We start from the raw sequence: 25,362 nt of genomic DNA, 5'->3' as shown, positions 1-25,362 counted from the left end.
AGAAACACTTCCAGCTGCACCAACCTCACATTCTCCATCAACAATCCAATTGTTTTCTGGGAGTAGGAGTGCTGTAAGTGGCAACCCCAAATGCGCCCCTATTCCTCTAGGGTAGGTCTGAGGTTTTTTTCAACATGAAGGTAGCCATGTACAGCAACAGCAATGTATGAAGGTACCTTACCCCAAGGCCAACCATCGTTTCATCTGGCCTGCTACTGTTTACTCTGAGCAGGAGCAACTTTCCAAGGTCAGGGTATTTCCCAGCAATCTGTGATCCTTTTCAACAGGAGCTACTGGGGATTAACACTGAGCTATGGGCCCTCCTACGTACGGCAGGGGTGGGTGCCAGAGCACAGTGTCCATAAGCCATTGTGTCAAGTTTAAGTGTTAAAAGAGGAAAGAAGCCCAGTGGTCTCAGTTTCCTTTGCGGATCCCGTGCTGAGAGCACTCCAGTCACAAGGCTGGTCATTAGTTCACCATGCTCAGGAATTGGGTCTCTCGAGTGTTAACTTTTATCCCTGCCACTTGAAACAGGCAGAGACTAAGCTTCCCTTCTGCCAGAAGAGAATGGAATCTTGAACGCACTTCCTGCAGAGAAACTGCTCAACTTTCTCCCTGCTCAAGGTAAGGCTGTTCCTTATACACAACTTACTGAAAAGAAGGAGGCCTGGAGTCTCCTATTCCTCCAGTACGCTCAATGGAGGGCGGCAGCTCCGGCTGATTGTCGGCGCAGACAGACCCAGCATCCGAATGAGACCCCTCAGCAGACACCAGCTGAAAGGAGAAAACAAGCTGAAGGTAAGCCAGCCTAGGCAGATAAAAATATTATTCCATTTTGAAGGGTAGGTTCAAAGTATTGCAATATAACGAAGCAGCCTGTTGGTCTAGTTACGTACATCTGTTTAGTGACGCTATAAGAAATAAGGATGTCACTCTGAGGTTGTGCAGCTGGGATGGGAGCCAAGATCTAACTTCTAACTGCAGGGACAAAAGCACAAAGCACAGCACTTACAGAGGCACCTGCAAAAAGTGGCTTCAGAGGGAGGCTAAAAATCAGCTTTGCAGGCTAAAAATAATAATACTAACAAACAAAGCTACCAAAGATGGTGGGGGGGGACACACCCTAAGGTTTTAAAAAGTAAAGCACCCCTGGATAATTAAGTCCAGTCAAAGGCAACTATGGGGTTGCGGCACTCATCTTGCTTTCAGGCCGAGGGAGCCGGCATTTATCCACAGACAGCTTTCCAGGTCATGCGGCCAGCATGACTAAACTGCTTCTGGAGCAACAGGACACCGTGACAGAAGCCAGAGCGCACAGAAATACCATTTACCTTCCCACCAGAGTGGTACCTATTTGTCTACTTGTACTGGCGTGCTTTCAAATTGCTAGGTTGGCAGGAGCTGGGACAGAGCAACGGGAGCTCACCCTGTCGCGGGGATTTGAACCGCTGACCTTCCAATCGGCAAGCCCAAGAGGCTCAGTGGTTTAGACCACAGCGCCACCTACATCCCTAAGAGTTTACTGACATTAATACAGAGATGCAAGGATAGCCCATTGAGTATTTGATGTTCTTTAATTGTTTCTGGTGCTGCTGTAACCATCTTCGCTGCATCAAGTACTTCCTAAAAGTACTAAACCATCACTTAATAGTGACTTCCTTCTGCAAAAATGAATGCATATATTTAAAGAAACCCAAGTAGAGAATAGGCTTGAGAGCCAACTTGGCAGCTACAGGAAGTAGATGGATTCTTTCTCCCAGGAGTGACAGGCTGGGAATCTGTCTACCAACATGCCTGAAGACAGGATTCCTTGGATGAACAATCCTGCCTAATCCCTGGCCTCTTGAGCTGTCTGGACGGACTCTGGCTGAACTCCCCCACCCCATCTTCCTAAAATTAGAGTCACACTCCTGAAATAGCTCCTCAGTGTCTGGACCCAGCAACACACACACACCCTCACTCCACCCCTAAGTCATGGGGGATATGAGAGCAGGAGGTGACAGGCACAATGCACAAAGGAAGAGGCCACTCTTCACTCAAAGGGCCCAGCTGTCCTGCTAGGAAACAGATGGCATACAAAGCCAAAAGGCTGTGCCTAGAAATCTCAAAATTCTGTGCCCGGAATAAACCCTGCCAGTTAGGAAATCTGATTAATAAATGGTGAATAAATGGAGAGATCTTACACCTGGCTATTCAAAAGTCCTACAACACTCTGTCTAGCACAGATTGTTAACACAGTAATAGGTTTAGAGAGTTTCCCGATTTGCAGGTAAATGGGCTAGAAGCTTCGTTTATTCTTCAAAATGAAGTTTTCAGGATTGTGTGCTAGAAGCCATATTTGTGGAATAATAATGACTATTCTAGGACTGAGTGCTACTAAGCATTGGTAGTCTATATCGTTCAGCAGGATATTCTACAGCAAATAGCTGTTTCTGAGGTCATCTATTTCTAAAAGGGGGCAGGTTTTGCCCCTCACCTCTCCACTGCCCCAACCTTCCCAGCTGCTGCTCTGTCAATGTCTCCCATGGTGACTGACGGCAGCCACTGACATCTATAAGAAAGGGGCTGTAGTGTCAGCTGCAACTAACTTTTGGTCCGATTATATCTATGAGACTTGTTTCTCCCGTACCTCAATTTCTTTTTCTGACTGCCCCTCAACTTTTATCCAAAAAGAAACACAGCTGATGCTGTGGAAATATGGTGTCTCTCCACCCCCTCCCAGTAAGTGATAACTGATACCAGTGTCAGATAAGCAAGACAGGTTGTCCTCCCCATCAAACATCTTCCTACTGCAGCCACATTCATTTTTTGTTACAGGTCAATGAGGACTGCTGGCTTCTACGAGAAAGAGAAGATGGGCCAAAATCTGTAATGGAGGGTGGGGGAGTAGGGATGGGGGGGCAGCGAGGCAGCAGGGAGGACAGGTGTCTGCCCATAGTGTATACATATGTCCTCCTCTTCCATCCTCTGGATTCCTCCTGTGTGTGGGTGGGTGGCCCCCTTCCAGAAGTGGGTGACACAGTGCAACAGAAGGTGGAAGCAGTGGCTATGCATGATTTATGAACACATACATTATCACTGTCCCTGCATTACAGGAATAGGACTGAGCCCCAAAGGTGGCCTTGCTGAAGTTGCCATTTATTTCCCAACTGGTGCCTTCCAGATGTTTTGGAATACAATTCCCATCACCACCAGCCAGCGAAGCAATTTTTGGAGCAACTGGCAATATTAATATGGCGGCAGTAGTTCTGTGACTGACTGCCCTGAGAGAGAAGCTAAGGAGTGCTGGGTGGGTAGAGGCCAGAGAACCAAAGATGAGGTGGCCACACAGGCACAGTAAACCTGAGAATTAGGCATTGCAGTTACAGGCCCTGTGGGGAGGGGCACTTCAGCTAATTGGACTCCAATATCTCACTTGAAGCGGCTGCTTAACCTGCCCACATGGTAAAGCCAGTCCTGTACACGGCTGCCTGGAAAGAGAAACCCAGTCAAGAATCCAGCTTACCCAAGACACCACGCGGCCGTTGAAACAGGGAAGCTTTGCATTGTCGTCTGAGATTTCTTCCTTCACAACGCTGCAAAAAGAAGAGAGAGACAGATGTCAAAGTACAGGCCAGCTCATGAGGTCAAAAAATAACAGAGCTGGCAGCTTGATTCTAGGGTAAAAAACCCCAGAAGAACTTGGATTGCCACGATAATAAAACCTGAGGATGTTTTTTAAGAGGCAGGATTGGGCATGATACGTGAATGACTCTCAATTCCACATCCTAAACCCTACCTACCCAACCAAGACAGTTCAGCACATCCACATGTCAAACTCAGAACTAGTTTCAAGCCTCTTGAAAATAAACAAAGCTCCCAACCAAGGAACCCTCTCACTATGTAAAAGGAACAGTAATTGACCCGAACCAAAGTGGTGGTGACAGAAATAAAGTGCTTCACGAAGGGCTGCTGCTGCTGCAGGCCACCATCTTTACCACCAAGCAAGCACCTGCAGCTCTACCTGGATGGAAGAGACTGGAACTTGGACTGTACCACCAAGTGCCAAGGGCAGAAGAGCCTATCCCAGCACCACAAACATACCCCAAATTATACGGTACCTTTCTGTGAGTTTTAATTGTAAGCAATTTTAGAATCTAATCTGGCCTGGAAGCAGGATATAAATAAATAGGCAGATAATATAATTAAACCAGCTTCCAGCCCATTTTTAACCAATGTTGTCGTTTAGTCGTGTCCAACTCTTCGTGACTCCATGGACCAGAGCACACCAGGCACTCCTGTCTTCCACTGCCTCCCACAGTTTGGTCAAACTCATGTTGGTAGCTTCGAGAACACTGTCCAACCATCTCGTCCTCTGTCGTCCCCTTCTCCTAGTGCCCTCTATCTTTCCCAACATCAGGGTCTTTTCCAAGGATTCTTCTCTTCTCATGAGGTGGCCAAAGTATTGGAGCCTCAGCTTCACGATCTGTCCTTCCAGTGAGCACTCAGGGCTGATTTCCTTCAGAATGGATAGGTTTGATCTTCTTGCAGTCCATGGGACTCTCAAGAGTCTCCTCCAGCACCATAATTCAAAAGCATCAATTCTTCGGCAATTAACCTTCTTTATGGTCCAGCTCTCACTTCCATACATTACTACTGGGAAAACCATAGCTTTAACAATACAGAGCTTTGTCGGCAAGGTGATGTCTCTGCTTTTTAAGATGCTGTCTAGGTTTGTCATTGTTTTAACCAATAGTGGACCCTTAAATATCTGAAAAGTGGGGAGAACTTAGAAGGCAGCGTCCAACCCATATTAGTTCTGCAAAAGATCTCTGGAACACACACACACCCCAGCATAGTCTTGTGTGCATCACACAACTTTCTTCTCCCCTATCCTTATTCTGCAACCTCAAATCAAACCACAAACATCTGTACTTCCTAAACTGCTTATTTCTCAGGTCATATTTGTGGATCTGTCAACTTGCAGCTAAGCCTTCTCCAATTTCTGCTTCTTATTTATGATTTCTATAAAAGGAAGTGTGTGTGTTTAACAGTTCATTTGTCCCTTAGAGAGCCCTGTGAAGCGAAGCAAGATAGAGATGTAGAGACGTGTCTAGGCTGCCCGGAAAACTACATGACTAAGCAAGAATCTGCATGGGAATCCTTCTTAAAAGAAAGATAGGGAGAGAACAAGGCTGTTTTGCACAATGACAGGTAAAAACATTGTTCACTTTAAAATGATAAATCAAAGTAAGCCACATTATCCTGTCAGGTCTCAATATTTCAACTGAAGTTTTATTCTGAGGGAGAAAACTGATCTCCTTTCAATTGCTGGCTCCTAGACTACACACAACATCTTACCACAAAGCTATCTTAAGGTATGAAAGGCAGACTATAAAGTAACATATCCGGAAAACAGAAGTCAAAGGGGACATGGTGGGATGGTCCCAATCCTGTACAAAAGAAAACTGGGTTCTGTAACCTGCATAAACTATGGTGAGCCTATATTACTGTATATCACATTGCCAAGACTAATGTTTCCTTTAAAAAAAAATAGCAGAGATTCCTTAGAATGCAAGCCTACTTGGAGCAAATGATATGAAGGAAAATCTATAGTTGCTGGCTAAATGGAGTGAACCTATAGATCAGGGATCAGCAAAGTTTTTCAGCAGGGGGCTGGTCCACTGTCTCTCAGACCTTGAGAGGGGCCGGACTATATTTTGAAAAAAATAAAATGATGCAAGAGCACCATGAGCCCCGGTGGCTGCTTACTTGTGTCTTGTGAGCAGCAGCGGCTAGCGGCAGTGGCGGAGCGCTGACGATGAGCAGTGGGCTAAAGGGCTGCGGAGAGGGGCTGCTTAAAATGGGGGCCGCTCGAGTGCTGCTGCTGCTGCTGGCACCAACAAAGCCCAGCCCCCTTCCTCCTCTAGGCAGGACGGGGAGAAGCCAGGAGGAGGGAGGGAGGAGGCGCTGGTGCCGCCACCATGTGAGGGAGAGGGAGGGAGAGAGAAAGAACGCGTGCGCTGATGATCCACATGATGATTCCCGAACCATCCACAGGCAATGATGATTCCCGAACCATCCAGAAGACAATTGGGCCTGATTTAGCCCGCAGGCGTTAGTTTACCAAGCCATGCTATAGATGCTGGCTAAATGGAGCAACATTTGCGAACAAGAAGGGACTGTTGTTTTCTCTTCTGCAAGTGTATCAATGCCTCCAGATCAGAGCGGCAGGGATTCTGGGGCGCTCAGCTCTCAGAGGCCCCTTTGAGGACAGAAGGGAACAGGTGTGTGCAACATCTGGTCTTGAATTTGGCAGGCAGCAAAAGGTCTTTGGACTGGCCAGGCGTAACTTAAAGACAAGGAGCATGACCGTCTGCTGTTGCCTGGCCAACAGAGCGGAGCTGTCTGATTGCTGCCCCCCTTGCCCTCCTTTAGTCCTCCAGCAACTGGTCTCAGGCATCCTTGGCTGGTGAAGACGATTTAGAGGCACATGGGCTTAACCTTCCCCAACACACAGCAAAACAAGAGTTATCTGACAAAAGGCCTTTACAAGCTTAAGATAGAAATCTTTAAGTGACTCTTATTTAAATTGCTTTATTTCCATCCCAGCAAAGAACATGTAGCAACATGTTCGAGCATCCTGGGGCATAAGACAAGACACAAATATGGCCTTTTCTCCTCAATTTACACAGAGTCTAAGCTCCATAAATGAAAGCAATTGTGCTTGTAGGCTGAACAGAGGCTGAGGTATCCCCACCGCAAAACCCTCCTCACTTATGGAAGGCCATATGTTCCTGCCAAAATGAGACAGACTTTGAAGTCTCTTCACCAGATGGAACCATGCAAGAAAGTACAATCATTTGGGTCGACACCTTGGTGGGGTGGAGGGGGCAGAGAAAGCAGCCCACAGGGTTCAGCTCAGACGCTGTGTTATTGTTAGGAGAGGCCCCATCTTTTTAAAAGGGGGAGTCAATCACTTTCATATTTGGAAATCCTATGTTCTTCAGGCAAAATACATCTGAATGTGCCATGATCAACCAAGCTCACTTCTGCTGAGAAAAACGTATTCACTGCAACAAAATCCTCAGAAGTTCAGCTTTCTGAATGTTGAGTTTCTACTAGTTGGGGTGGTAACTAGTTCCACCCTTCATTAATCCACTGGCTATTCTGTTCACACAAGAATCCTTGGCTTTCTGACCTGACCTTGAGTTCTGTAAAAAAAAAACGGACTCAAGTAACTTCATGCACAAGATGAAGATATTCTGTACAGCACAAAGATTATTTGAAAAATGGCCATCTATATGTAGAACCAGGAGGAGACTCTTGAGAGTCCCATGGACTGCAAGAATATCAAACCTACCCCTCCTGAAGGAAATCAGCCCTGAGTGCTCACTGGAAGGACAGATCCTGAAGCTGAGGCCCCAATACTTTGGCCACCTCATGAGAAGACTCCCTGGAAAAGACCCTGATGTTGGGAAAGATGGAGGGCACAAGGAGAAGGGGACAACAGAGGACAAGATGGTTTGATAGTGTTCTCGAAGCCACCAACATGACCAAACTGTGGGAGGCAGTGGAAGACAGGAGTGCCTGGCGTGCTCTGGTCCATGGGGTCACGAAGAGTCGGACACGACTGAATGACTAAACAACAAGATATGGAGAACCTCTCATTCATCTTCAACTTTCCCGGTGCTCCAAGAATCCATACATAAAAATGGGTTTGGAAAATGTGCAAGCTGAGCTTTAAAGGCCTCTCAGTCTACAGCACCGGGGGGAAGGAGGGTTAGAAATTATGTGGGGACACAGAGTAGGTCTAGACAGGCTATTAGAAGACATCTGAAGGCAGCTCTGTTCAGGGAAGTTTTTAATGTGTGACATTTAAAATACATGAAAATGTCACACATTAAAAACTTCCCTGAACAGGGCTGCCTTCAGATTTTTGTTGGAAGCCACCCAGAGTGGCTGGGGAAATCCAGCCAGATGTGCAGGGTACAAATAATAGATTTATTATTATTATTATTATTATTATTATTATTATTATTATTATTATTATTACCACCACCACCACCATCATCATATAACTATAGTGTTTAAAAGCAAGAAGATGAGGCCAAGGAGTAAACCCTACACAAATCCAAAGTGGAGCCCCTAAGATGGTTGAATGGAGCCTAGTACATTGTCTCCTTCCGGCAACACCTGCAGCCAAGCTGGTGCCAAACATATTGCTTTCCTTTCCTTTCCTTAGGACCAAATCAGCGAGGCCGTGTGTGTGTGTGTGTTGTCGTTTCGGCAGCCCAGAACCTCCATACACTCTGCCCAGGCTTGCATCCCAGGGAGGTCACTTCGCTGCTCCCAGTGCAGTGGTTTGGCTTCACTCCCAGAAGCACACTCCATTGTCTCTCAAGGTAGACAGGTGCCAACAACAACTAGTTCCTACTGAGCCAAATTTAAGGTTCTTGTATTAATTTACAAGGCCCTTAACAACTTGGGTTCAAGGATACCTTAGGGACTGATGGATGCCTTATATCCCTGCCCAATCACAGAGCTCTTGAGAGGAGTTACTGTGAGTAGTCGTACACGACTCAGATCCACCAGGAGTGTTCAATATTGTGGGCTCAATTCAGTGTTACTCAGTTCCAGCTGAGATCAGACAGGCCCCTTTCAGGCACTTGGTGAAGACATGTTTGTTTCGGCGGGTATGTTAAGTATGTTTCCTCATTTTATGGTTAACTTTGGAGCTGCACTCCTCTTGCATGCCTCCTGTATCCACTTAGGAACTGGGGTAATAAGATGAAGTCACGAACTCCTGGTACTTCCAGTTGTGGAACTCCTCCGCAGGTAGGATTTTTCTGCCCATTTCAAAACATGGACAGAAAATTGCAGGAGGCAAATAGGGTTTTCCATCCTAATTAACTCTGCCCCACCCAGACGACGCCTTCTGTCCCTACTTTATACATCAAAGGAACCTGCTCCTTGAGGCCCTGAAGGCTCAGATGCACTCATTTAATCCGAATGGAGTCTTTTAAAGTGACACCATTTCCCACATCTTCTGCACCAACCAACCAGCTAACTGTGTCTTACTGAGATGCAGGCAAAAGAGGTTCAAAGAGCTCCAGAAGGCTCTGCACCAAGAAACTGAACTGCAAGCCAGTGGGCAACCCCTTACTCACAAAACCAGGAGTGCAATCTGCAGAGCACCAAGGGACCACCTTGACATAGGATCATAACCTTTATCCCCTGTATGCAGGCCCTTTTGTGGAAAGGGCCATAGCTCTGTGGTACAGACCTGTTATGCATGCAGAACATCTCAAGTGCAATCGCCAGCATCCCTAGGTAAGGCTAGGAAGACTCCCTGCCTGACACCCTGGAGGGCTGCTGCCAGTCAGTAAAGTCAATACTGAACAAGACAGACCAACGGTCTGACTCAATATACATTTTGGTGGCAGGCACTGTGTTAACAGTCAGAACAGAACCTGTTGAAGAAGCTGGCAACCCAAGGATTGTCATTTTCATTTACAGGGGGATTTAGTCCTCATGGATGGTGGAAAATGGAATACAAACATGTGGGTTATATCCATCGAATTCCAATGAAAGAACTGCTTAATTTTTAGTTCCATTATGCTGAACATGTTGCTTCTACATTAACTGCAATTCATGGAAGCATTGCAGATGCTCAGGTTTTTTCATTTCTTTCTCCCACACACTTGGATCACATGCACCCAGACTCAGATCACCCTCACTGTGTTCAATGGGATCTACTTGAAGGTTAAGTATACATATGGCCTGCGACTTACATTTCTCAAGAGAGATGTATCGATGCTGGAAGCCCTTCCCATCTGTCATGAGTCCCCTGGAAAAGTGGTCAGACCCCAAGGAAAAATGGAAGTTAAACCTGGATGAGAGTCCCAGGGGGCGGGGTAACAGATTCTGACACCCCCCCAAAGATGTCTGATCGCAGGGAGGGTCCCAGGAGGTTGGGGGGGGTGGACACCCACCCCCCAAAGTAGGTTCAGGAAAATTCTGAGAAGTGCTTCCCCTCACCTGCCTTCCAGGTATGCCTCTCTCAGCTTCTCCAGTCAAGGAACCATCCTGTTACACAGGAGCCCTCCCCCTTTAACAGAGGGAGCTGGGAGTAAATCTGATGCCAAGGACACCTAGGACACAGAGGCTGCAGTGCGCACAAACCTTGCCTAGGCAGCATATTAGAAGGGACTCCAGGCGCTTGTTGAGCCAAATGCTGTGCCCATCCCACCCTGAATGTTGTTAGCTATTAGGAATTATTACTGATTATATTTCAAGAGCAGTGCCCATAGCAAGACAGGCAACTTAACACACACCAGGATTATCAAACTTGTGTTTGTCATAAGCGGTTTCTCACTAGAAGCGCCATCCCAATGTGCAAGGGTAAAATTTCACAGGAACGGCAAATTGCGCAAGATGAATTTGCTACTTTGACTGAATCTAGCGGTATGTCCTCTGTTCATATAACATAATCTACATCACTGTCAACGCAAGTCACTTGATGCTGTACTGCCAGCTACAAAAGTCTTGTTATTTGTTTGCTGTATCCTAGCTTGGCAGTAAGTCCACAGAAATGGCTAACCTTCAAATATTCTTACTTGTCTGCACACACACCTAACTATATTAATTACTTGTAGCCTGTAAGAAAAACAAATAATGGGGAGGAGAACGGCCTTTTGTAAAGCTTGACTGCCTAGAAGTGTGTTTTATTCACTCCAGGCAAGCGGGTGAGCAGCTACTTACAAGCCTGCCAAACCCACACCGAAAACTGAAATTGCTCTGAGGGTAATAAGAGGCTACAATGACCATTAGGGAACACATTAGTGACATGTTTTCTACCTCTGCATGTAGTAATTAAGATAGTTAAAATGTTGTGACTAGACAAGATTATATTGTGGCTGCAATAAGCCCTTCACCACCCTCTGTATCTTACCCCACAAACATGGCTGCAAAGTGAACTCTTGTTCAAATCCAGCCCCAGAAAATGGCCTGAAGGTGCTTGCTGTCATTCCATCACAGATGCTAAGCAGATCTGAGGCTGGCCAATAACAGAGTGGGAGACCAGGAGTTTACCACCTTTACACTGAGATCCATAAAGGGGAAAAGGGCAATGCAGGAATGCAACAAATCTGTGGGTGGATGTTGGTGCTTTAACTAAGCCCTGCACACACTCAGTTTCCTTCCATGTAAATGCTGACAACTTCTAGAACAGCTCTGACTGGCCTGCTAAACCAGATGAGGGGAGCCAATGGGTCTCAACCCTCAGTGAATTAGGGACTTTCCCTGCATGCAAATACAGGCTCTGATGGATTGAACAGATGAGACCATTAGTGGGTCCAATGGCCAAGAAGGCGGCTTCTACACATGGTCAAGACTCTAGAGGGATATGAGGGGCAGGTGGGGCTTGTGTACCTAGGAGAAGGAAAACTCTGATCCTAAACCTCTGCTGCCTTGCAGGATCTCTTCAGGAGAAGAAAAGTCTAAAGTGTAAAGCCCTACACAAATCCAGAGTCCCTAAGACGGTGGGATGGTGCCTTGTACGCCTCCTTCCGACAACGCCTGCAGCCAAGCTGGTGCGAAAGGTATTGCTCTGCTTTCCTCTGGATCACACCAGGGAGGCTGAGAGTCTTGTCATCTGGGCAGCCCAGGATTTACATACACACTGCTCAGGCCTGCACCCTGGGGAAGTCACTTCAGTGCAGCTAACACAGGTTTGACTCCACCACTGGAGGCGTACTCCATTGTCTCTTGAGACAGATGTATGCCAACAAAGTTCAGTTAATTCCCAGGAGATGGTGTAGTAAAAGGGATTTCAGACTGTCCCATGCAAGTTTGTCTGGCCAGAATGCAGGGGGCGAAGGGTAGTAGCCGTGTGCTCCTTGGACACCGAAGGCTTAGCAGGTATCAAGGCAGAACCAGCCCTCAAGTAGGCAGCTAAATAGAGCACCTCTGCACCCCTCTATTTGCTTTGCACCCCTCTAGCCCCAGCCTTAGAAAAAGGTTGACAAGTTGGGCCTGGCTCTGGTTTAATAGCAGGCAAATGCTCTTGCCAAAAAGGAACTGAGGCTGTGGAATGTGCTTTGTGAGCAAAACTGCTCATTCCTGGAAAAGCCTCAACTCAGCAGGAGGGCAGGAAGGGCCAGGGAGGAGAGAGAAAAGAGAAAAGAACAGAGTTGAGCTTCTTCAACCCCACACCTAGAAGAATTATCACAAAAAGCTACCTAACCACTAGCCGCATAATGCCAATATTGCAATTTGAGAAGAAGAAAAGGAAAAAGAGAAACACCTGGTTTAGAAATAACATTCAACTGGTTATCAACAAATGGGGTGGTTTTGAAGTTTTATTCAGAGTAGACTCACCAAAACATGGCTAAGTTAGGTCCATTATTTCAGTAAGTCTACTTTGAGTAAAACTTTGAATACCACCAACTTGCTTATTTCCATTGTTTCTTCAGAGTGCAAAACTCAGACTTTCTTCACGCAAAATGGCACAGACAATAATTCTTTTAATGTGGCAGCCCCAGCGTCCCGGAATTCCCTATCCACTAGCATTAGGCAGATGACTTCATAACACTGTGACACCTGCTGAAGCTTTTCTGATTCAGTGGGCATATTTAGTTATATCTCTTTTAACATTTGTTTAATGTTTTGCTGTGTTTATTGTACTGTATTTAAATGTTCCAAACATGATTTTATTTTTAATGGTAATGTTCTATCACAGATTTAGGAGGAATGGTAGGATATGACTTTAACAAATAAAACAAAACAAATGGTAGAGTATGAGACTCTTAATCTCAGGGTCATGGATTTGAGCCCCACATTGGGCATAAGGTTCCTGCATTACAGGAGGCTGGCTAGATAGGTGACCACTGCGGTCCCTTCCAACTCTACAATTCTATGATTCTAGCAGGTATCAACTTGCCAGAAAGATGTAGGCTGGCCTTGGTTATCTGCTGTGACCAGCTTCAAAGCCACATTCCTGGATCTTGCCAAGTGTTCTTGTGAAGTGACATCAAGAGTTTTCAGCTCCAGCCTAAGAATTCCACTCCAGATCTCCCTTGACCATTCAGCTACAGCTTTGTTTCTTTTTTGTCTTACAAAGTCATTTATTTCACTGGTCAATGAGTAACAGCTGTGGCAGACTGCACAGTCCTTGCCTCCATCAACAGAAACATCAAATTGCACACCAGTTGCATCTTTCAGTGGATGCTCTCCCCCCAAAAAGCTGCTAGAGCTGTGTGCCACATCAGGTGACCCCCTTTAGCTTCCATCACACTCCTGTCACAGGGCCAGGCCACAGAACACCAAAAGCTTGTGCACTGGCCATCTTGGTTACAGGATGGCAACATAATGACAAAACAGAAAAACAGGTCCATATATATGTAACTCACAGAGACATGTGTCCCAACCCTTCAAGGGAGATCTCCCTTTGCAGCCTATGAGGATATGCATCTAAATGTACACTGTACTACACATCTGGCTTGATGGGTGTCCCTGATCCATTCAAACAGATGCATGTCCCTACCTAGGCCAACCACCATATGCAATATAAAGCACAATTCAAGCTAATGCAGGGCTATTATGCCGAAATGTATATTATTACTTCAAATGAATTTTCTGCTATTATGCTAACCTATGCAAATGTAATTGATTTTATAACTGATGATTTTTAATACAAGGCAGCTGGTTAAAAGTATTCTAGCCAGTTGCCAACCAATGGCACTTGAGAGACCGCTGTGGTGTTGCTGCTCACCTGAAGGTGAAAGGTTCCATCATCTGAAAGTGACATCTTCTGAAAGTGACATCTTGTGTATCAAACCTCATCTCTCAAGTTGTTAGGCACCTACTAAGTCTCAATTCTTTCAGGCCAGGGCAAGCAATCAATGACACAGGCATGCCCCTCTACAAAGTATCCACTAGTATCCACCTCTAAATGGATCTTCTAACTATCAAGCAACAAAAAGAAGCAAACAGGTAGGAGAAGCCAATGAGGCCAAGAAGCTCATTGGACAGATGGATGGCCATCTGTCAAGTAAGATCTAGTTGAGATTCCTGCATTGCAGGGGGCTGCACTAGATGACCCTCAGGGTCTCTTCCAACTCTATAGTTCTATGAGTCTATGAAATCCTCCTCTAAAGAACAAGGTATGTTTCAACCAGGGTGGATTTGATTTAAATCAAACTGATTTAAATCACGATTTAAATCACGATTTAAATCACTAGTCAGTAAGGCTTGATTTAAATCATAGTTTTCTACATAAAGACTAATTCTTGCTGGTATAACTTTAATATGCAAGTAGATGAAGATTTTTAGAATAACAACTTTTCATATTAGTTTTTTATCCCCAGTTTAATAGGTTAATCATTCATATTTGGACAACTTTACTGTTGTACTTAGGAAGGAGAAAAATAATCATTACCTTAATAATAACAATTTAAATAGATTTATTCAACTGAAACAATAACATTACAGCATATGTTATTTGTTTAAACAAACATCCATGTTTGTTAACTAATTTGGCTAAACAAAAACAATATATATATATATATATATATATATATATATATATATATATATATATATATATATATAACTTAGACTGTCAGCCCAGCCTACACATGAAAAACTTAAATACTGTCCACTCCAAACAATCAGAAAAATATTGTTTCTATTCTATTCACTGAACTTCTTGAAACTTAGCACTGAAGGGGTTGTTTCTGTATTCACAGGTTTGTAGAACAATAGGATTAAGGTCTTTTTCTCAACTCTGTTCATGTTATAACATTTTTGCTGTGAAGAAGAGGCATGTGATCTCTGTTGAGTCAAATTCAGTTTTGAGAACTGCAAAAGTAAACCAAGCATCTGTGATAATATCTTGCAGGCAGAGAAACTGCCCAATAATCTTACAAAAACCTCTGGAAGAGCATGACATTGTGAATGGATTAATTGAATTTATTTAGCCCCAAAATTAAACATATACAACCTTATTCTACATAGTTAAAAAACTAATCTTTATTTCATGATGGAATAACCTTTGGGTGGTAATATATTTTCCTCAAAAAGCATTTTATTTAAAAAAATCCGATTTAAATCAAAAAAATCGATTTAAATCAAAAAAATCCGATTTAAATCAAAAAAATCCGATTTTTTTGATTTTTTTAAAAAAATCATTGATTTTTATCCACCCTGGTTTCAACAAAGAAACAAAGGCAAGCTAAAATAGGACAGAGAAGTTTTCCAGCACAGGCAATATGACCTTCTGGCAGCTATCCTCTCTCTGCAATGGGATTTTTCTTGCGTGGCACCATGGCCCATCAAGCTCTTCCCAAAGTCTCCAAGACCACATAAGCCCTCTCCCTGCTACAACTAGAAAAGTGACAACAGCTACAGGCTAAAAACTGTCCTGAAATTCCCCAATAAAAGATATTAAATTATCTCCTTTTCTTTGTTGTTGTTGTTTAGTCGTTTAGTCGTGTCCGACTCTTCGTGACCCCATGGACCATAGCACGCCAGGCACTCCTGTCTTCCACTGCCTCCCGCAGTTTGGTCAAACTCATGTTGGTAGCTTCGAGAACACTGTCCAACCATCTTGTCCTCTGACGTCCCCTTCTCCTAGTGCCCTCAATCTTTCCCAACATCAGGGTCTTTTCCAAGGATTCTTCTCTTCTCATGAGGTGGCCAAAGTATTGGAGCCTCAGCTTCACGATCTGTCCTTCCAGGGAGCACTCAGGGCTGATTTCCCTAAGAATGGATAGGTTTGATCTTCTTGCAGTCCATGGGACTCTCAAGAGTCTCCTCCAGCACCATAATTCAAAAGCATCAATTCTTCGGCGATCAGCCTTCTTTATGGTCCAGCTCTCACTTCCATACATCACTACTGGGAAAACCATAGCTTTAACTATACGGACCTTTGTCGGCAAGGTGATGTCTCTGCTTTTTAAGATGCTGTCTAGGTTTGTCATTGCTTTTCTCCCAAGAAGCAGGCGTCTTTTAATTTCGTGACTGCTGTCACCATCTGCAGTGATCAAGGAGCCCAAGAAGGTAAAATCTCTCACTGCCTCCATTTCTTCCCCTTCTATTTGCCAGGAGGTGATGGGACCAGTGGCCATGATCTTGGTTTTTTTGATGTTGAGCTTCAGACCATAATTTGCGCTCTCCTCTTTCACCCTCATTAAAAGGTTCTTTAATTCCTCCTCGCTTTCTGCCATCAAGGTTGTGTCATCTGCATATCTGAGGTTGTTGATATTTCTTCCGGCAATCTTAATTCCGGCTTGGGATTCATCTAGTCCAGCCTTTCGCATGATGAATTCTGCATATAAGTTAAATAAGCAGGGAGACAATATACAACCTTTTCTTAGGGACTACCTAAGAACTGGGGCTTCACTGAAGCCTTAAGTGCAACTGGCAGAAGGTGCTGCTCTGTTGACCAGACCAGGACAGAAGGATCCTAGCATTTATACACATTCCAGCCCAATCTGAATGCTTTATCCTGCCTGCTAATAGCAGAGGGTCATGTTGCATACGGCCATTCCCTTTTGCTCCTGAACAGGGCTCTAAGGACTGAGTACACACACAGCCTCATTATCTCCCTCCATAATACATCTCATCCAACTTCACAGTCAGAGGCTCCCAGCTCTTGTTCTGACACACACGCACCCTCAAGAAATAGGGTGTTGCCCTTCTTCCTCTCCAAAATATTGAACTGGCTTGAAGTTGAAATCAGCCCTGAATGATAGAAATGCAAGCCGACAAAAGCATAGCATACACAGCTTTCGCTTGGACTCTTCCTTCCCTCTAAAAAGATTTTTAGACGAGAAGTTGGCCACATTTCAGCTTTCAAAAGGGTAGATGTTTCTTACAAAGTCAATAAGCAGCAGCTAGTTTGGACGCTCCCAACCCCACAGGACAGCATAGTGCCAGATCAAGAATGTGAAATGAATTTGCAGGCATCTCAAAATAGTAACTGCAGCTCGAGAGTAAAAATTGACAAGTTATGAGTGAAAACTCTTTTGCCAAATGTGCATGCCCTGGTGTGCTACATTGCTTGGGGCTTTGCCACTCCAAATATAGGCCCCACATGACATTCAAATTTCATTGCTGAGTGCAGTGTGGATGAAGTTTGCCTATGAAGTGTGTAGGACCCACCGGGGCTACACAGAATATTTAATTTTTAGACAGACCGACTTACTTTTGATGCCGAGCCCCATCTACACTGCTCAAAGGGGACCTACAGCAGCAAAGGCTAGGATAAAATGTCAGAAGTAAATTCTGAGAAGCTAGTTATCATCGCACACCCCTCCCCTGCCCAGCTACTTAGCTCCCTGGGCTGGGGTGTGTGGCTTAAGACAACTGGCAATTAGTCTTAAGGCCTCAAGCCAAGCTCTTGCAATTGCCAAAGTGACTTGCTGCTCACAAGCAGCCAGTGGGGTTTTTCCATATGTTGCTACAGCTCCATCACACATCTGGACTCAATTTAAGGGGGAAAGCTGTGGCTTAATGCAAGGCCAACATGTTGCTTCCCTGCTAAGGCTTGCACAGATCATTGTCAAAAGGGCAACGCACTCATCCTATCTCCTGTAGGCACAATAGCCTGAATATATGAAGTACGGTAATGGAAGTTAATATCTAGGCTCTTATGTATATGGACTTGTAGAACCATGATACGGTATATAAAAACACACATTTGGGGCACTGCAGCACTTGCAGGAGTGATTAATGACTGTAGGGGTTTAAAGAGAACATATGATGTGCCAACTACAGGGTTTTGAAGGAAGTAGATGAGTAAGTTCAGAAAAACAAATCTGAAAAGAACATTTGGCCAGAAATTGACACGGTAGAGAGTAAAGTGCTCCGTCCTACAGATACCGGTACCTAAAAATGAAAGCAAGTCCAGGCGAGATGGGCAAATAGCACAACCTGGAGCAGCAGCATCCCAAGCATCAGAAGTGAGTGAAGTTGGCAGAAACTGGTAAATGTGGGAATGCTTTAGTATGCACACAGTGCTCTGTGCATATGGGGTCGCTCTGCATGTTTACCCTAAAAGACAATCTGCAAACAGAGCCAGAGGCCAAGTAGCCAGACCATGCTTCTCACAACTAGATTATCTGGTACACAGGAATTGCAAGCAGCTAGCAAGATCTGAAGGCCATGGAAAGTCACACCTGGAAGACTGTGGGAGTTAAGGATTGGAATCTAAGGGGTGTTACCTAGCCTAGCCAGGCTTTTCCCTTGCTTGTGGGAGAAGATGCTGCTATCAGAGGTAAGCAGCAGACAGGATGAGTCAGTTGACACACAATGACAAACACTCAATTCAACATGCTTTTTCTGCCCCCACCCCAGTCCAAATGATGATCTCACCCAGCACAAAGGAAGCACCGTGTGCTGCATCATTTTGCGCATTGTCAGCTATTTCCTTAATTATGAGGGAATTAGGCCGTGAACAGCAATGGGGCAGCTCAGAAGCTGCCTTGAATCACAGGGTCCATTGTGCAGAAGACACAGCAGACATATTGTTGGCTGAGGAGAGAACAGTTTGATGCTGCACAGCTGCAGGACTTTAGTATTTGGTCAGCAATCGCCCAGGCACCGGAAATATTCTGAGAAAAAGCAGTACTGTAATAGGTTTAAGGAAAAGGAAACCTTTGGTAAGATATGTTGAGGAAAAGAGGTGGCAGAGGAAAGACTTGCCAGAAAGGAGTACATCCATGTACAGTACAAGTTTGATTAGAAAACTCAAAATGGTGAATTCACAACCCAAACCACGGTTTGAACATCCAATAGTTCAGAAATGCTTGCATGCTTTCTTTTGCCATCAGCTCAGCACTTGAGGCAATTGCCCTACTGTTTGTCAACTCAGACATCACACCAACCCATAGTTTACAGGAAGACTTTAAACCATGTTTCCTAGTTTCGGTTTCTTGGCCAATCACAAGGCTCATCAACTGAGACACCTTTCCAAAGGGCAGTTAAACTCAATTGTCTCAACACAGCCTTATTATGAGAAAATTCCAAGCCTTGTTTATTATACTTCAATAAAGCTCTTTGACAGAATGATGCTGACAGAGAAGCCCTCTCAGCAGTCAACAACAGAGGCCTCAAAGAGGTGCTGGATGTGTCCTTCTGGGAAGCTGAAATTTACAGTACTCTCCATTTGCACCAGGTGTTCGCATTCTAAATGGCAACCAGATCTGAACAAAGTCCTAAGAAATAATTCTTAAAAGATGCATCAGCAGATCAAACAAATTACTGCTATAGCTTCGTTGTTAGCCTAAGACAGGCGAGTTCAGGCTAAACTAGAAAACCACGCAAGTCCTCTTCTCCAAGTAGCCAGAGGGGGAGGATGACTCACTGTTTTAACAAGACCTGACCTGGCACGGGGTCTTCTGGCAGTTCTTCATAGGTTAAGATGCTGCCAACTGTGCAGATTTGGTCTAGATGGTTCCCTCAAAAACCACCAAAATGTACAGAATCAGAAATGGAAAATGCCCTGCATCAGAAAAACACAGTAAAGCACTGTGCTCCTCAAGCTAAATGTGAATGTCCGTTACTCAAGGAACAGCCATTACATTGCATCACAGAGACCTCTAAGCGACTTTGCAGCTCACTAGTTTTTTAACCTGGTGTTAAGTGTTGCAATGAAAGCAGCATTTTAAAAAAAACATTAAAACAACCTTCCACTACTCTCTTCCATAAGAGAAGAGCTTTACAAGTGTTGCACAGTCTATGTATTTAAATAATAATAAAAGCAGCAACAGCTACCAACTATCTACCAGTTTACATAAACCTATCTAAACAAGAGGTGTGTTATAAGCCTATGGTGCTGAAATAGGTATAAAAAGAAGGAAAATGAGCTTTTGATAGTGGAACTCTAGGAAGTGTACTACAAAATGGTCCAGGGAAACTTGGGGACTGCACAATGGCTGCACAAATTTCCCAAATAAAACTATAGACTTCCTTTCCCCCAAGTAAAGGTGGATGAATTCTTTCAGGTATTACTTGCCACCAAGTCCCACCGGGTGTGGGTGGGGATCAGTAGCTATTTACACAGTGCCAAAGTCCACCCCATTTCATAAGCAAAATAACAGTTCCTTGCTCCAAGGAAGCTAAACACTAATTTTGTTGGGGGCAGGGGTTGAGACAACAGAGGGGAAAGGCAAGGGTAACAATGGACAAATGTGCACATACTCAGGCTTAAATTCAGTTGGAGGACAAAATGGTTTTAGGGAGAAAGTGGAGTTTTGGGAATATTTTGAAAGGAGAGAGAGAGAAAACATGGTATCACACCGTTCTGCACCAAAACGCACTTCAGTGGACAATAGACGAAGCAAGGTAATTCAAGGGCGAACATTCCCGGCTCTTTTAAGGAGCCAGTCTGCAATATCTGGGTGAAGCCAGCAAGTCAGTGCCTGGAGCTCAGAAGCAAGGCAGCCCTGCCACTCAACCAGATGAGCAACAATGGAAATTACTAAAGCAAACAAGCCACACAGCACATCCAAAGTTTGCAAATAGTGTCCTCACATTCTCTCTTGGCCCTCCACAAAACCCACTTCAAGTGACAGAGGCAGCCATCATCAGCCAGCAGCATGACACAGCCAAGGGGCTCCTGCAAACTGTCAACAATAGAATGAAATGTCAACTTGGGATACAAATGGCTAGCAGGCCACAAGGCAGGCGAAGGTGGAACATCATTTGAGGACTGCAATTTATTAGGAGATCCATACTGTATTTGGAAAATGTCTCTGCTAGGAGGACAGGGGTTCCTGGCACTGATTTCAAACAGGACATACAATAAAAATAAATCAATTTGCTGCTCTGCCCACGTCAACACATTTCCCCCATGCACATGTGTGCGAGAGGAGGCTGCCAAATACCAGCAGCGTCTGGCTGACACACTGGGAATTCCAGCAGCGCTTTCTTTGTTCTCTCCTCTGCGAAGTCCCGCAAAGCTCAGCCTTGAACCCATCCAGTGAAAGATGGGTGATAATTAAGCAGCCCTGGCTTAGTCATCAGACCAGCAATTACTTGGGATACTAATTTTCACTCACCAGCTGAGACCAGGGAATCTCTCCGAACTTAAAATTGGAAACACCAGCTGCAAAAAGAGATGCAAAAATCAGGAGGGGAAAGCAGCTATCTTATCACTGTGTCACACTAACAGAAAGACCGCTTGCTTCTCTGTTTGGGAAAGGGTTGCACCCAGTAGTGGAGTGTTTACTTTGCAAGTAAATCCCTAGCCAGGTATTCTCAAATAGGGGTAAGGGGGGCAGTTAGGGCATACCTGTTGTAGACCTGAGATGGTGAGCTTGCAACACAGGGTTCCTGTTGTCCTTTGCTGAAACTGGAGCCAAGTGTGCAGCAAGTTAGAAGGTCCTGCCTTGTTGAACAGGTACGGGCAAGAAGGCCAGGCTCCTGGCATACCAAGCCTAGCGACCCAGAGGCTTCAGACTGCCTGCCAGCTGCCGGGGCTGATGATTGCTTTATAAAATAGCAGTGGTGCAATGTTGTTCTTTCATTTTCCCCCATCCTTCCGCCACATATTGTTCCCTCTGCTCCCATATTTTATTCTCATTTTATGGTAGAGACAGTGATGGTCCCGAATGAGTTCAGCGAGCCTCAGGGCTCAATGGAGACAAACCCAAGCCTTCCTGGTTGAAATTTCATACTCTAGCTGTTACAACTGACTCTACTCCTATCCTTAATTCACAAGGTTCCTCTTCAAACTCCAGAGTCCTCATCTCTTGTGATATGGGCATCATGATGGGAGTAGAGCACAGACAGAGAGAGCAGGGGTGACTCAGGGGGGTCCCAATGGAGTACTACTGCTGGGCAGTAAGGGAGATGGACTCTGAACAACCAAGTCTGGAGTGAAGGGGATATCAACTATGGCCCCTTGTACAAGTCGATGGAAAGAATCCTACACCATTTACTTTCATGGAGAAGACAAATGGTCTCCATCCCAATGCCTCACCTGGCATCCCAAGGCAATGTGTTCATCAGTGAGGGCCACATTCAGCACACAGAGCTACCTGGAGAACTGGAATTCCAAGATGATCTCTCCAGGTGAGATGAATGTGCAACAACACATCAAGTAAGTCAACAGGAAGACTTGGGGCTGAGTGGATGTTTCCCCTCTGAAGATGATGGTGATTTGTTATTTATTGTATTTCTATACAACCCTTCATCCAAGGATCACAGGGTGGTTTACAGTATAAAACCACAAACATACATAATATAATAACAAGCAACTCCTGTTTTTCTGTTGCTGTGATTTTCTTTAGCATTGTGGTTTTAATGTATGGTTTCAATGAATTGAACATTGTTTTAAAATGCGACTGCTTATGTAACCCTCTCTGGGGCCATACAGTGAGGGGCAGGTTATATTTATAACCACTTTGAGGTGTTTTCTTGCAATCAAGCGGTATACTGCATAAATTTTAATAAATTCAAGAAATAAATGAAGTGGCATACATTGGAGTGGTGACATTCTAACTTCTAACTATGTGCTTCCCATATTTTCCAGCGACAAGTCAGGCTGCCATAGCTAGAAGGCAGGATAAGCAAGGAATCCAAATCTGCCTGTGAGTTGACCTACCCAATCTGATATCTGAATGGCTACCTTTAGTATCCTGATAGGTAACTCTCACATTCGTAGTCTCCTCACCACTGCACACAAAAGTATCTGTCCACTCTCCACCCATCACTTGCCACAGGCTCCAAAATTTATCTAGGAAAATGGCCAAAAGCAATCAAACATCATAATTCTGGTGTGGGGTGAAGCATTTAACTGTAGATGCAACCAATTGTCAGCAGAGCAAGATATTGCAAACTTGGTATTCAGGAATCTGATGGCTTGGGGGAAGCAGTCCAACACCTAGGAAGGAAAAAACCCTTTTGCTTTCACAGGATAGGGCAATGCTAGAACCCCTGCTTAGCAGCAGCTGAGCACAAGCCTACAGCTGCCCGGACCTTGCACCGCCTGCCAGCTGTCAGGATAATGAACATGTTCCCCTGCCTGGAGACCTTCAACAGCTTAAGGGAGTGTCACTATCTATCTATTAACACAAATATTCTGCTTCAATCACCAAATTGATAGGTTTTGAGCAGGTCTTCACACCCTTGTGATGCAAAATTATGTATTTTAACCTTACAGGACCTCAACATACCTTCCAATTGACACCACTTGGCCATGTCTCAAGGGCAAGTTAAGCTCAACCCTGCACTAACTGAAATTATAAAGCCTCTCTCACCCTAGAAGAAAAACTTTCTGAGAAATTGGAGGAACCGTTTTGGCACAGCACTACTACTAACCCACTGCTGAACTTCAGGCAAAACCCCACCACCACTAGCCAATTACCCTAGAGCTGTGATATGTTAACATGCTTCTTGAACTTCTATATAGGGGATAGCTCAGTCGATAGAGCATGAGACTCTTAAGCTCAGGGTTGTGGGTTCAAGCCCCATGTTGGGCAAGAGATTCCTGCACTGCAGGGGGTTGGACCAGATGACCCTCGTGGTCCCTTCCAACTTTACAGTTCTATGATTCTATGAAAACTGCCACAATTTCCTAGTAATGAAGAGGGGGTGTCATACTGGCCCCCAAAGTCTATGGTAAAGCACTGTATGCTTCGCACAGGCAACCTGAGCGCCAAACACAGAAATGTTATGTAGGAAAGACCAGAAGGATCAGCTTCTGTTGGTAATCATGTTCTTCATCAATGGCCACAACAGAAACATCTGTTTGATGGAAAGAGTGAGAATGCAAACTTGACCAAAGAGATTGAGATCAGATCAGCAACACACTGGGAGACTGTCACAGTATGAATCCGCAGACCGGTAAAATATGTATTGGAGTATATTATTTCTGGAGGCATGCCTAGTACTGTTGTATTTTCTGCACCAGGGGAAGGCTCACTGCCCAGGCGTTTAGTATGTTTTACCTTTACTGATAGTTTTATCTGGCTTTTATGAGAAGTGTCAAGTTGCCCATCCCAAACACTGCGACAGAGGCTGTTATGTGCAGTTAGGAAGAAAGCAGTTAGGAAGACACCTGCTGGACTTCTGACTCCTAGCAACAGTGCTATGCAAAACAGGACAGAACCACAAGAACAAGCAGAGTAACAACTGTACAAAGCACTAATCGGCATTAAAAAAAACAAACTGGAGAAGCCAGTCATCATAACAAGATAACAAGATGCCAACATGCCGTTCATGTCCCCCCCCCCTCTCTCTCTCTGTGTGTGTGTGTGAGAGAGAGAGAGAGAGAGAGGAATGTAGTGGGAAGGGCCTTTAAAAAAACTGTTTAAAAGGTGACTTCCATTCACTTTAACCCAAGCACACAGCAGTTACAAGACACCGCACAACCTGAAGCAAAAGGCAAATTGTCTGGAACAGTGAGAAGGCAGTTACGGTATACACAGTACTTCAGCTCACTACGAAATGCATGTAGCTGAACAGGACCTTAGAACAAACAGCAGCAGGTGGAACACTCTTAACAGAAGATCGGCAGTCAATCCATCACTCAGGGATCAAATGCAAAGTGGCCCACAGCCTGGCATGCATGCTTCCAACTGTAGCTGTTCCTTGGAGTCAGTAGTTTGTTTATTATTCTCTCCATCAAGGGGCTTCCTTGCCATCTCTGCATTCATCCATCACACCAGTGTCACACCCTTCCCTCATGGAACTCGGGATTCTATATGTTAGAGGTGGGTGACCTGTGGCCCTCCAGATGTTGCTGGACTACAATTCCCATCTTCCCTGACTGCCAGCCATGCTGGCTGGGGCGGATGGGAGTTTGAGTCCAACAACATCCGGAGCACCGCAGGCAAACCACCCCTGCTCTAGCCTCACATTCCACTTCTGGTGACAGGAGCAAATAATTCTTGCAAAGACTAGGAACCTTCATTTGTAAAACAGGAATATTGTTGACTCACAGGATAAATGCAACTATAAAAGAGGGAAGTGGAAACGCTGCCCACCCGAGCCTTTTGGAGAAATTCAATGCATTTACAGAGTTGCAGCTTCCCCCCCCCCTCCCAAACTGGCCTCTGTTTTTATGCTAATCTCAAGTAGACACATCAGTAAGCTCTTCTCCAAATTAGCAGTTCTTCATTCCTCTTGTTTGAGAAGCCCAGGGCTGAGCACAACAACATTCCAGGCCTGGTGTTCCTATTGTCTTGCAGAGAAAGAGATTCTCTTCTGAATAGAAGTGGGGCCCAGGCCCAGGCAGACTGGGCCACATTACATAACTGCCCATTATTATACACACACTGGCTTTTATTAAGTTGACATCTTGTAAAATTTGCATTGCTTTGCAAGCAACCCAGTTCTCAAGAGGATTAGGGTGTAGGATGAATTTCCTCCACA

General features: G+C 44.8%; 1 protein-coding gene across 3 annotated transcripts in view; it reads right to left on the bottom strand.

Annotated features, from left to right (window-relative positions):
* DVL3 (dishevelled segment polarity protein 3) overlaps positions 1 to 25,362 on the bottom strand; it is a 54,956-nt gene that overhangs the window by 23,894 nt on the left and 5,700 nt on the right. For all 3 annotated transcript variants that reach the window (XM_035133622.2, XM_035133625.2, XM_035133624.2), the window contains exons 2-3: positions 3,506 to 3,575; positions 653 to 774 (exon numbers count right to left, since the gene is read on the bottom strand). In XM_035133622.2, the coding sequence (XP_034989513.1) occupies positions 653 to 774; positions 3,506 to 3,575 (192 nt within the window). The remainder of the gene's footprint in view (positions 1 to 652; positions 775 to 3,505; positions 3,576 to 25,362) is intronic.

The sequence above is a fragment of the Zootoca vivipara genome, chromosome 5 (genome assembly GCF_963506605.1).
Source record: "Zootoca vivipara chromosome 5, rZooViv1.1, whole genome shotgun sequence".
In the NCBI taxonomy this organism is placed as follows: domain Eukaryota; kingdom Metazoa; phylum Chordata; class Lepidosauria; order Squamata; family Lacertidae; genus Zootoca; species Zootoca vivipara.
The sequence above is the reverse complement of the archived record's forward strand: the minus strand, read 5'-3'. Positions and strand labels throughout refer to the sequence as shown.